The 13068-nt window shown below is 31.7% G+C and overlaps 1 protein-coding gene across 3 annotated transcripts; it reads left to right on the top strand.

The window, feature by feature from the left end:
* The first annotated feature begins 807 nt into the window (after nt 1–807).
* Nucleotides 808–10675, top strand: LOC109337860 (two-component response regulator-like APRR2). 3 transcript variants are annotated; one of them, XM_019574934.1, is made up of 12 exons: nt 809–964; nt 3834–4042; nt 4654–4733; nt 5114–5180; nt 5589–5635; nt 5916–5993; nt 6333–6884; nt 7568–7708; nt 8236–8505; nt 8876–8944; nt 9101–9178; nt 9873–10675. In XM_019574934.1, the coding sequence occupies exons 2-12, from the start codon at nt 3913–3915 to the stop codon at nt 10032–10034; spliced, it is 1674 nt and encodes a 557-aa protein (XP_019430479.1). In that variant the 5' UTR covers nt 809–964; nt 3834–3912; the 3' UTR covers nt 10035–10675. The 3 variants fall into 3 exon arrangements, with proteins under 3 accessions (XP_019430481.1, XP_019430479.1, XP_019430480.1); XM_019574935.1 differs by lacking the exon at nt 809–964 and adding an exon at nt 3099–3254; XM_019574936.1 differs by lacking the exon at nt 9873–10675 and having other exon boundaries at nt 808–964; nt 8876–9009; nt 9101–9179.
* Nucleotides 10676–13068: the final 2393 nt, after the last annotated feature.

Raw genomic sequence — 13068 nt, 5'->3', positions numbered from 1 at the left:
ATTTGGATGCCAAGCAGAAATGTGACAAAGGCGGATGGTACTGGGGTGTGGCCATTACTATGTAATTTTAAAGAATGAGCTCAATTATCAAAAGTGTATAAACGCTTAAGATCAAATAGGAGAAGTTAGTCTTATTTTGTCTCTGTTGTAAAAGTTTTTTTTATCAGGTAATAGAAGAGAAGAAGTTAATTATTTTAAAATAGTACTTCTCAATCTATTAAAATAGTATATATTTACACTTAAAAAAGTAAAAAAATATATTCAAGGAATAATGTGAAAAGGTTACACTACCAATGCATTATGTGAAAAGTCAATTAAACTTACAAAGTAAATATTTTTTATTTTTAGTCAATTTATAAAGATAATGATAAATTAATAATAATGATAAATTTTCATCCTACATTTTTTTTATTTTATCTATCATATAAATTTTACTCTATTTTTCCTTTTAACTATGAAACTTTCATTTCATTTTCTTCTCAATCAATTTATATTTTGATGATAATATTTTTCCTTCATCCAAGTTGAGTAACATGTTACATCAATAAGCTAATTGTTACTATTATAAATTTAATGTCACAGTGTCCTTCTCTATTAATAATTTAATATCATCTCTAATGAAACAAAAATAATAATTCATCAGATATAAAGTTTCATGGAGTTTGTGTGCACTTTTGGCAAATAATAAATATAAAAGATGGTATAATATATAGTGAATAATAAGATGTGTTGACACTTTCAGATGCTGGCCCCACAACTTTTGATGATAATGATAACTATTCAGTAGTCACAAGCTTCCTTTAAGAACAACACTTTAAACCTCCCTCACCCCCTCTTCTCTTCTCTTCTCTTCTCCTTTTCTTCACTCTTCTCATTATTTCCAATGGAGTAAGATAACATAAGAGGAGAAAGAAGAAAAAACTTCACCAATGGATTAGAAATAAGCATTTTCTTTTATGCCAAGGTAGCAAAAATGGCTTCACTGTGTCAAGTGTCAACATCTTATTTTCCTTGTTCACATATATTTTTATTATGTGCATGCTCATTCTCTCTCAGCTCAAAATGTTCATTTTTGGAGACTTCTTATGTTTTTTGTTTTGTTGTACTTTATATGTGCATGCATGTGACCCCATTTGAGTTTCTTGCTTATTTTCTTTGTTCATGATGATGAATTGCTACTAGGACTTCTGACTTGCTTGGCTTGTTGTAAAGTTTTTTTCTTTTATCTTTTTATGATTCATGACAATTCAACTTATTTTTATGATTTATAAAATCTTTCACTTGTATCTTTTTTTTCATTTTCTGTATGATGTTATGTGAAAATGCCATCAGCATATGAGATCCTTAAAATACAAAAAGAAACTTGTCTTCTTTTGTTTAAAAAATGTTTTTTGGGAAAAAAAGCATTATCTTCTAGTGAAGTATAAGGTTTTTTTCCAATTTAAACAAATTTAAGTATCCAAATTGCAAAGGGTTTTCTACTTGTTTTGTTTTTCCATGTTGTGTGATTTTATACTGAAATCTAGCATTTGTGATTGTGCAGAAGGAATTGGATATTGATAAGCAAACAGTATTGATCTGTAACTTTCTGAAAATCTCATATTCTGTCCTGGTTTTTGCAATACCATAATATATACACAAATATATAAATTGAAAGTACTTAATAAATCATTTAGAATATATAAATATAATATAAAAAAATAGACATAGTAAGAGAAAAAATGTATGTGTTAATGATATAAGTATTTTTTACATTGCATCATTTATTAATCATGTTTAATTATCATTTATTCTTAAATATAAGTAATATAAATGAATAGTAAATTATATAGATTAATGTGCATAAAGTTTTACACTGAAAATACATAGATAGCAATCAATTATTCCATTTAGCATTTAATTTTGTCATGCAACAATAAATTAATTCATACCAGAAGAATATGTTCAAAAATTCTTGAATATTTATTTTGAAATGGTATTCAATAGAAATTCCGTTTCAAAAATACAAGTAAATACTTAAGTGTTTAGTAATCAAATAATATGTCACCTATACTTTGTACTTATTCAATACTGCTTAAAACAATTTTTTTTTCAATGAGAGACTAAAAACACTTAGGACTGTTTGGTTATTTCATCATGTTTTATTATGAATAATCCCAAATTTTTAATGTAACTATTTATACATATTCCATATATCATTCATTAGATATTTGTTTGTTGAATAATAATTAAAATAAATAATAAATGATCTGTAACTTTGAGTAGATACATTTTTTACTTATAATTCTTAATTTGGATGCCAAGCAGAAATGTGACAAAGGCGGATGGTACTGGGGTGTGGCCATTACTATGTAATTTTAAAGAATGAGCTCAATTATCAAAAGTGTATAAACGCTTAAGATCAAATAGGAGAAGTTAGTCTTATTTTGTCTCTGTTGTAAAAGTTTTTTTTATCAGGTAATAGAAGAGAAGAAGTTAATTATTTTAAAATAGTACTTCTCAATCTATTAAAATAGTATATATTTACACTTAAAAAAGTAAAAAAATATATTCAAGGAATAATGTGAAAAGGTTACACTACCAATGCATTATGTGAAAAGTCAATTAAACTTACAAAGTAAATATTTTTTATTTTTAGTCAATTTATAAAGATAATGATAAATTAATAATAATGATAAATTTTCATCCTACATTTTTTTTATTTTATCTATCATATAAATTTTACTCTATTTTTCCTTTTAACTATGAAACTTTCATTTCATTTTCTTCTCAATCAATTTATATTTTGATGATAATATTTTTCCTTCATCCAAGTTGAGTAACATGTTACATCAATAAGCTAATTGTTACTATTATAAATTTAATGTCACAGTGTCCTTCTCTATTAATAATTTAATATCATCTCTAATGAAACAAAAATAATAATTCATCAGATATAAAGTTTCATGGAGTTTGTGTGCACTTTTGGCAAATAATAAATATAAAAGATGGTATAATATATAGTGAATAATAAGATGTGTTGACACTTTCAGATGCTGGCCCCACAACTTTTGATGATAATGATAACTATTCAGTAGTCACAAGCTTCCTTTAAGAACAACACTTTAAACCTCCCTCACCCCCTCTTCTCTTCTCTTCTCTTCTCCTTTTCTTCACTCTTCTCATTATTTCCAATGGAGTAAGATAACATAAGAGGAGAAAGAAGAAAAAACTTCACCAATGGATTAGAAATAAGCATTTTCTTTTATGCCAAGGTAGCAAAAATGGCTTCACTGTGTCAAGTGTCAACATCTTATTTTCCTTGTTCACATATATTTTTATTATGTGCATGCTCATTCTCTCTCAGCTCAAAATGTTCATTTTTGGAGACTTCTTATGTTTTTTGTTTTGTTGTACTTTATATGTGCATGCATGTGACCCCATTTGAGTTTCTTGCTTATTTTCTTTGTTCATGATGATGAATTGCTACTAGGACTTCTGACTTGCTTGGCTTGTTGTAAAGTTTTTTTCTTTTATCTTTTTATGATTCATGACAATTCAACTTATTTTTATGATTTATAAAATCTTTCACTTGTATCTTTTTTTTCATTTTCTGTATGATGTTATGTGAAAATGCCATCAGCATATGAGATCCTTAAAATACAAAAAGAAACTTGTCTTCTTTTGTTTAAAAAATGTTTTTTGGGAAAAAAAGCATTATCTTCTAGTGAAGTATAAGGTTTTTTTCCAATTTAAACAAATTTAAGTATCCAAATTGCAAAGGGTTTTCTACTTGTTTTGTTTTTCCATGTTGTGTGATTTTATACTGAAATCTAGCATTTGTGATTGTGCAGAAGGAATTGGATATTGATAAGCAAACAGTATTGATCTGTAACTTTCTGTAAGGGACTGAGAAAGGATGCCAAGCCAGCTATGGTTTGCACTGCCAATGATTTACAAGAATGGAAAGATTTTCCTAAGGGACTAAAGGTTCTTCTCCTTGATGATGACATCAATTCGGCTTCCGAGATAAGTGCAAAACTTCAGGCCATGGACTATAATGGTAAATACATTTTCGGGATAAAGGCTTGATTGTTGTTGTTGTTGTTGTATGTTTCATTCTCACTTCTTAATCTACATGGAATTTTGGCCTAGTAATTCCCACTTACCTTGATTAGTTGGCGAGCTCGGTCCGTCTTTATTTACTATGGCATCTTGAAAAGCCTCATTGCTTTAGATATAGTCCTTATATGGTTCTTTAGAAAACTGTGGTTTTAGATTTTAGTTGCACTTGAGGCTATAAAATTCGAAAGAATATATTTTTCCTATGCTTAATGTGTTGTCTAAAATGATGTGATCCAAATTATAAATAAATTGAGTATAAAACAATTCTTAGTTATCTGATTCTTTGAACTACTGAATCTATGATCTTTTTGTACATTTGGTATCATTTTAATTGAATGGCAAATATGAATTAGACAGAGAATTGTTTCGGAAAACAAAAGTTTCCACAAAGGTAAGTTTAATTGAGAAATTGTTATAACTTAAAACCAACCCAAGTTTATTTGATTGCTTTTGAAGTCCATGTGGTTCTTTTCCTATGCTCACACGGCTCCCTCGTTCATTCTTGTCCAATCTGTTAATTTGATTATTAACCCTTAAGTTTCCGTACAGTTTCTATATTCTGCAATGAGCATGAAGCCTTGTCGGCAATCTCAAGTGGACCTGAAGACTTCCACATTGCCATAGTGGAGGTAATGAACTTTCATTTTCTATATAAATGACAAATCATGTACCAGTTATAAATTTTCAATAGAAAACAAGCATTAAAAGGATGTCATTTTCTCTAATATGCTTGTTGACAAATAATTTGAATGTCTGCAGGGAAGAATGACACTCTTAGCCATAATTAGTTGCTTACAAACTTTAGGCTATAAAATATATTAACGTTAAAGGAGCAGCATATTTCAGAATCAACACTTATATCTTATACATTTTGCTCCTATACTCATGTATCATGGCATTTATTGCTTCTCTTTGTTAAATTTCTATATGTTAATATTCCTAATTGTTATAAAGTGAAGCCTTAATTAGTGATGCTATTTTTGACGAAATGCATCCATCCAAATTGCAGGCGAGTACAAGCAATAGCCTTGGAGGATTCATTTTTCTTGAAAATGCCAAAGATTTGCCAACCATTAGTGAGTACAGAACCCGAATCCGAATTTGCTGGTTTGATTTTGTTTTTTTATTAAACCTCCAAGATGCACTCTATTTTAATATCATTTACAACTCAATTGTCTAGTTTTAATGCTAAGCTAAAAAAATCAGTTCCTGTTAAAGAGAAGAAACATCACTGTACCTTTCAAGTCCAATTTTCACCTATACTGTAAAAATTGCAAGTTTTTGTTAATTTTTTATTTTATTTGTTTTTAGAATTATTAGTTGTTGTTTTTATATCATGCAACATAGAGTAGCTTTTACCAAATGACATAATGAGTGGTCTAAAAGGGAAAATGACATGGTAAATGGGAAAAACTTTACTTCAAGGCTGTCTTCTAATTGCGGTAAAATTTCTGACCAGTGGTACTTATCAATTTTGTATGTAGTGATTTCAAACAACCATTGCTTGAACACCATGATGAAGTGCATAGCGGTAAGATTTTGGTTAACCTGCCCCAATTATTTATAGGTTTATATCTTATTAATATTATTTGAGCTAACTCATTTTCTTTTGGCTCTTTCAAATTATCAACCAACATTTACCTTTCCCTTAAAGTTAGTGCACTAATGGACTCATTTTTAATCTAATTTTTCAGTTTCATATTCCCTGACTATGATTTTTAAATCATTAGATTGAGTACATCTGTACATATTTCTTCTGTTCTGGTTGTTAATGGATATTTCTTGATTCTTTACTATGTTGTCTTTTTTAGCTTGGTTCAGTTGAGTTCCTTAGCAAACCACTCTGTGAGGACAAGCTCAGAAATATCTGGCAGCATGTGGTTCACAAGGTATGTAAATCTTAGCGAAAAGCCGATAATACATTGGCATTTACTATTAAGGGTGAACTTTCTAGTGTTACCAATTACGTCCTTGAAAGTTTTTTGTCACTAATTAAATCTTTCAAAGATTTAAAACGTCACGACAATAGTCCTTTCAATGACTCAAGTCACCAATAAAGTCCTTCAATTTAACACTCTTTTACGTCTTTCAAGAATGTAATCGGTAATGCAAAACTTTGGAAGACATAACTGGTGATACTATTATGTTTGGAGCACTAGATTGGCAGTATAGTCTAATATAACATGATCAAATTTATTTCTAATATCAATATGGTTGAACTTGGCCAGGCATTCAATGCTGGAGCAAGTGTCGAATCTGAATCACTAAAACCTGTCAAAGAATCTGTAGTGTCCATGTTGGAGCTCGGAAAAGGCAATGGACAAAATGAAACTACAATATCAGTTGATTTGGAGAAAGTATCCAGCTTTACTAATAATGATCCTGAGCAGTCTCCTGGAAGTGATAAATATCCAGCTCCTTCAACCCCGCAATTGAAACAAGGAGCAAGGTTACTGGATGACGGTGATTGCCAAGAGCAGACTATTTGCTCAACAGAAAAAGAAAGCAATGAGCTTGATGGAGAATCTAAATCTGTCGAAACAACGTGTGGAAATTTGAATGCTCAAAGTACTTCACAACAAAGGGAATCTGAGAAGATTCCGGTTAAGGAGGAAGAGCATCTTGCCGACCAATCTAAGAGTGAGAGTAGAAATGCTGTTTCTTCATGTCCACGTGATATAAAGGTTCAAAGCAAGACTGATAGTAATAGAAAATCTCCAAAAAAAGTTGGTGCTCTCAGTAATTCATGTGAGAAAAAAGCTAATCGGAAGAAGATGAAAGTAAGCTGTTTATGATTATTCATTCTTTGAATCATGTTCTTCTAACCGTCTTGCCTGTACTATTTGCTTACACGTGCTCATGATGCTGATATAAATGACTGTATGGCTCACATAACCAGACAAATATTTCCAGTTTTCTTTAATCTGTTAGTCTTCTTGATGTACTGTATCTGCATACTTGGAGTTAATCAAGATTTCAAGAAAGCACAGGGAATCATGGATTATCGACATTTCCATGTTCGTTAAGTGGTTAAAGGAAAGTTTATAATGGAATTTTCAATTCTTAACTAGTCTTCGAATGGAAATCTTAGAAAGGACAGTTTCTATGCAGATTTTAATCGAAACAGGTTGGTTAAATAACACGGACCCAGCCTTAATTTTTCATTATCTTCAGTTTTAAATAAAACATGATGTCTAGTGATGCAAAATTCATTGACATATTGTTGTGATCGAAGTAGACATTGATGATACACTTACAAATAACTATTGAAATTGAACATATGTGTAACTTTTGGAATACTCCAACCACATTGTCTTTACTAAATATTTTTGTACATTCGTACATATTGTGTTGTTCATTGTTTATCCATGTTGTTGCCATATAAGGCTGTTAATATTTTTATATAAGTTATCTGTGGTTTTGATTATGTGAATATAGTTTTGGTACTTGATTTTGGTCTCAGGTAGATTGGACACCAGAGCTGCACAAAAAATTTGTGAGGGCAGTGGAACAACTAGGCATTGAACAAGCCATTCCTTCTCGAATATTGGAGCTAATGAAAGTGGAGGACTTGACAAGGCATAATGTAGCAAGCCATCTTCAGGTCATTATTTACCTTGTTATTTATAGTTTATCAGTAAACCATACTTTTGGTCCCAATACTTGATGCTTATTTTCAACTCGGTCTCTAGATGCAAAAAAATCAATTCAGTTCATATATATACAATTATTTTCAATTTGGTCCTCAACGTTTATTGCCGTTAGAATACCTTCTGTTGGATTTAAAGTAAAGGGACCGAATTGAAACGGATCAGCATATATAACGACCAAAGTAACAATGATTATAAGGCATATGGACCAAAAAAGTATGTTTTGGTCCCTACATGCCACAATGATTTTCAATCTGGTCCCCATTCTTTAGCTACAATGACCAATGTTTAACAATAATGAATTTCGAGGACCGAATCAGATATAATTTAAAAAAAGGGACTAAACTGAGTTTTTACTCATAGGGACCAAGTTGAAAATGAGTGTCACACAGAAACTATAATATAATTATTATACATTAGCCTCAGCTTATTTTTTTTCCAAAACTGTTGACTGTTAACTGTTGTATTTTTGTTTTAACAGAAATATAGAATGCACAAGAGACGACTATTGCCTAAGGAAGAAGGTAGGAAATGGCTAAATCAAAGTGATCCAATGCAAAGGAGCTATTGTCTTCAAAGACCAGTTATGGCCTTTCCTCAATATCATTCTAATCACACCCTTTCTCCGGCTCCTGTGTATCCTACGTGGGGACAGCCTGGCTGTCAAATGCCTGGTATGAATATTTGGAATTCTCCTGGTTATCCCTTATGGCAGCCTACAGAAAGTTGGAACCGGAAGCCATTTCCTGGGGTAATCTTTTTGTTCAGAATTCAAGCAGGACTTAAGTTTTTCTTTTATATCAGTAACTTTGTTCTGTGACTTGTGATATTGGAAGCATGAATATGACACAGAAGTCGTGAATATGATACAAGAAATTAAAGCTATGTAAGATTAACCTAATTGAAATAGAGGAATAATGTTTTAAGTGTTAGTGTGAGTCATTATAGACATAATAAAATGCTAACGTTTATCTAATTATTGTGTGATTTCCATCGATAATGGTATAAACAATAATAAAGACGTAAAAAGATACGATGGCTATTTTAAAGTGTTCGTGCTTCATAGCTTGTGACGTAGAAATTGTGAAAGCACTCTGACATGCAGGTGATTGATGTTTCAGATGCATGCAGATGCATGGGGTTTCCCAGTGTTACCACCTCCACAGTCTCCTTGCTTTTCCTACCCTCAAGTGAGTATCAGCGAAATGAAGATCATAGTTTTGTATCTGTGCTTGTTTATGTGTTAACAGTTAATGTAACCTTGCCGTCAAATTCATCATTTGCTAGTTATTTGGTTTATTTACCAGAGCGATCGTTGCTAATATTATCTTTTAATCAAACCACAGAGTATGCCTGGGCTGCACAATGCTGATGCAGTGGACTCCAAGCTTATCATACCACAAAATTCCTTTGAACATTATCCGGTAAAACAATACTTTCCTTTACGTTTCTTATGCAGGATTTACCTTTAGGTTTCATTCCACTTTATCATAGTGGCAACTAGCAAGTCACCAGTTCCTACATAGTCTTTGGCCGTTAGCTCATGTGTCATGTGATAGACAACTAGAAGTATATTTCGATGTTTTTTTACTAACCTTGTATTTTATAGAAACTCTGGTTGTAAATGCCAATTATCTCTGGTTGTAAATGCCAATTATCTATATCCTTTGTAGAGTATGAAAAGGTTCTAAATTACGGTTCGTAACTGATGTTGCTGCCACAATATTGCAATTTTTGCAATCTCCGCAACTGCATTGGTTGCATTTTCCTGCAATTGTATGCAATATTGCGGTTTTTGTGGTGTCCGCAACTGCAATTATTAACCTTGTGGTACCTAATGAGACATAGAGTACAGCTACCGACACACATCATCTGACATCTACAAAGTTTGAACCATTTGATTACAGTTGCTTGAACTTCCACACATCTACTTTTTAATTCTACGACATGCAGAAATTCGGGGAGATTTTTCAGGCATATATTACATTATATCAATGTTCTTTTTAATGCTGAACCACTTTATTTTGCCAATTCTTAACCAGCTTACTTACCTATGCAAATATCTACAAGTTCAAACTCCCTATGAACTCTTACAGTGTGTTCAATGAATGCATGCAGGCAGAGGAGATTGTTGACAAGGTTGTGAAGGAGGCACTAAGCAACCCATGGCTACCCTTGCCCTTAGGCCTAAACCCTCCTTGCACAGATAGTGTGGTAGCTGAGCTTGCCATGCAAGGCATTTCCAACATTCCTGGTACCAAGGGTTCTAACCCCAGCTAAAGTGACCACTAAAGACTGGTTCTTATAGAATAAGGTCACTAGTCCCATAATTTGAGTCACTCCATATGTCAAATACTGTGATTAGTCAAAAAATATTAATTTATTGGGTGTGTAATAGATTATAACTCAAATTAACTTTTTGACGGGTTTATTCCATATCCATAAGTTCATATTTTTTGGACAAATCAGAGTCTTTGCGAAAGGGAGTGAGACAAATTATAGAACAGGTTTCTGATGGTGACCAAACTGCATGGCTGGTCCTGTTGTATTTATTTTGTTTCCAATTTTTATAACTAGTAGATAGGAGTGACAATATTAGTTAGTATTAGGGACCCTTTAATTTGCCTTATTCGGTCCCCACAAACACAACTTTGAAGTATCTTCTATGGTGTTGAGTGTTGATGTGAGACCATAACATGAGATGATGCAACATTACAAATAGACATTGATCCTATCCTTGGTCCCATGCCAAAAATACAAAATAAAGAAATGTACAAAAGTGGTCACATGTTTTAATGCAGTGCAGGGAACCTGGTTAGCAACATAGGCGGTTGAGAACTGGCCACACATTTATTGATGCATGATATAAAGTTGTGGTTGTAAATAGATGCTGGTACATAATAAATTTGTGATGATGGGGACATGAAGAGAGATCCTATGTCCTAAAAAATCTTGTCTATTTGTTTTTAGCTGAATTCATCAAAAAAAATAATATAAAAATGTTACCTTTTGTTTTTATGATCTTTTTAATTAAATAATATATTTTAATTATATGAAGACACAAAAGGGGTTAGGTGATCTCCATTTGGATATGTGATGTATGGTTGGGGTTATGTTTGTAAATTTAGTACTTTTTGGTAACACAAAGCTTACCCTGTAATAAAGGGTCTTTCTTGGTGTTATTTTTGTTGCTTTGGTGGATAAGATAATGATGTGAATAAAGTTGAGTTCAAAAGTCTTGACAAATGATACTTCAATTAAATTTGTTCACCTGGTAGCTAAATTAAGAGATGTGTAGTTTGTAAAGGTGTATCAATTTATCTTTTTTTTCAATTAAATTTGTTATAATAATTATAATGATTAGTTTTCGGTTTTTTCTTTGTTTATATTTACTTATTTAGTAGATGGAAGAAGACATTAACAACAATAATGCAAATTACTATGATGGGTATTAATTTTGAGAAAATATTTTATTTTTTATTGTTTTTAGTCATGTAAATGATATATTTTACTGATTTTAGGTGGTAGATGAATTTGATCATAGTGATGCTGAAAATATGAATGAACAAATGATTTAGATTTTGAAGAAATTGATTTTTGATTATTAAACGAAGATGAAATGAAGAATTTTAGGTTATTGAACAATGATGTTGCATATGAATTTTATAAGATGTATGATATGAAGAAAGGATTTGGTATAAGAAAATATCATACTCGTAGGGCCAAGGATAGTGAAATTTTATGGCAATCCTTTTCTATGATAGAGAAGGATTTAGAGAGAAGAAATATGATGTGGTTCGGAAGAGGACGCCCAGAAAAGAGACAAGATGCGATTGCTTAGCAAGAATGAAGATCCACGTTGATGAGGAAAAAGAAGGTTGGTATGGAAGTTACTTTTTTGATGAACATAGCCATGAACTGCTTGGTGAATATTATGGTGAGATTATAGTCTCTAACTAAAGAATGACAAAGACAGACGTCGGTCAGATGAACACCATGAGAAAGCTAGACATTAGAACGGGAAATTTTTTGGTTCATTTGCTAGTCAATGTGGTGGTTATCGCTACATTGGCTTTTCAAAGAAAGACATGTACAATCAAATCCAAAAGCAAAAAATGATCGGAAATGGTGAAGTAGAAACAACCATACAATACTTGAAGGAGCAATGGAAATCAGATTGTACAATGTATTTGAGGCATATTGTAGTTAAAGAAGGTAGGTTGCAACAATTGTTATGAGCAGATGGATGTATCATTTTCGACTATTCAATTTTTGGAGATGTTTTTGCTGTTGATGCAACTTACAGTCGAAAAAAATATAAATTTTCAGTCGTCATATTTTCTGGTGTAAATCATCATAAGCAAACAACTAAATTTGATGCAGATGTTGTGTCAAATGAGATAGAGCAAACGTATGTGTGGCTTCTTGAAATTTTCATGGAGGCAATGAATAAGAAACAACCAAATTGTGTTATCACATATGGGGACTTGGCAATGAGGTACGCAATCCAAAGATTTTTTCCTGAAGCTGATCATAGGTTATGCAATTGACATATATGTAACAATGCTCGAAAAAATATAAAGAAGAAGAACTTTATAAGAATTTCCAGAAAGTTATGTATGCTGATGTTGAGGTTGAATATTTTCACATGATGTGGGAGAAATTTATTATCAAACATGAGCTTTAAATAATGATTGGGTCGCTGAGACTTATGATTGGAGAAGTATGTGGGCTAGGTCTTACATTTTGGGAAAGTTCTATGTTGATTTGCATACCACATCACGATGTGAGAGCTTACATTCACAAATGAGGAGGTACATAGAGTCTGGATATAATGTGATCGAGTTTTTATATCACTTTCATCGATGTGTAAGCCACATAGTAACAATGAGGTTGCTGAAGGTTTAAATCTTCATATGGTGATGAGTTGTTACAAACTCTTTATCATAATTAAGAGGGTCAAGCTGCTTTGATATATACTAGAGTAATGTTCAAATAATTTCGTGGAGTGTTGTTGGAAGTTGCAAAAATGAAGATAATTTCTACCCACCAAACATCAATTCATGTAATATACAAAGTCAGAAAGCATTACGACTTCAATGGGAAATGGTATGTTTCCTATTATGATGGTATTTCTAATATAGAATAATGGAATCTTTTGGGATGTCATTTAGTCATAGTGTTTTTGTGTTACTAATTTTCGACATGACACATTTGTCACCTTGTCTGGTTCTTGAAAGATAGACAAAAAGGCAAAGGATGCTCAACGTGTAAATTTCGAACAGTGTGACCTAAACAAAGAATCAGTTCAATG

The sequence above is a fragment of the Lupinus angustifolius genome, unplaced genomic scaffold, assembly GCF_001865875.1.
Source record: "Lupinus angustifolius cultivar Tanjil unplaced genomic scaffold, LupAngTanjil_v1.0 Scaffold_12_3, whole genome shotgun sequence".
NCBI lineage: Eukaryota > Viridiplantae > Streptophyta > Magnoliopsida > Fabales > Fabaceae > Lupinus > Lupinus angustifolius.
Note: the sequence above shows the minus strand (reverse complement) of the source record. Positions and strands in the feature narration are given on the sequence as shown.

Bases quoted from the DNA above. Each gene is read 5' to 3' on its own strand.
- LOC109337860 (XM_019574934.1), top strand. From the start codon at position 3,913: ATGGTTTGCACTGCCAATGATTTACAAGAATGGAAAGATTTTCCTAAG. The intron at 4,734-5,113 runs GTAATGAACTTT...TCCAAATTGCAG, and splicing joins TCCACATTGCCATAGTGGAG to GCGAGTACAAGCAATAGCCT. The intron at 5,636-5,915 runs GTAAGATTTTGG...TGTCTTTTTTAG, and splicing joins CCATGATGAAGTGCATAGCG to CTTGGTTCAGTTGAGTTCCT.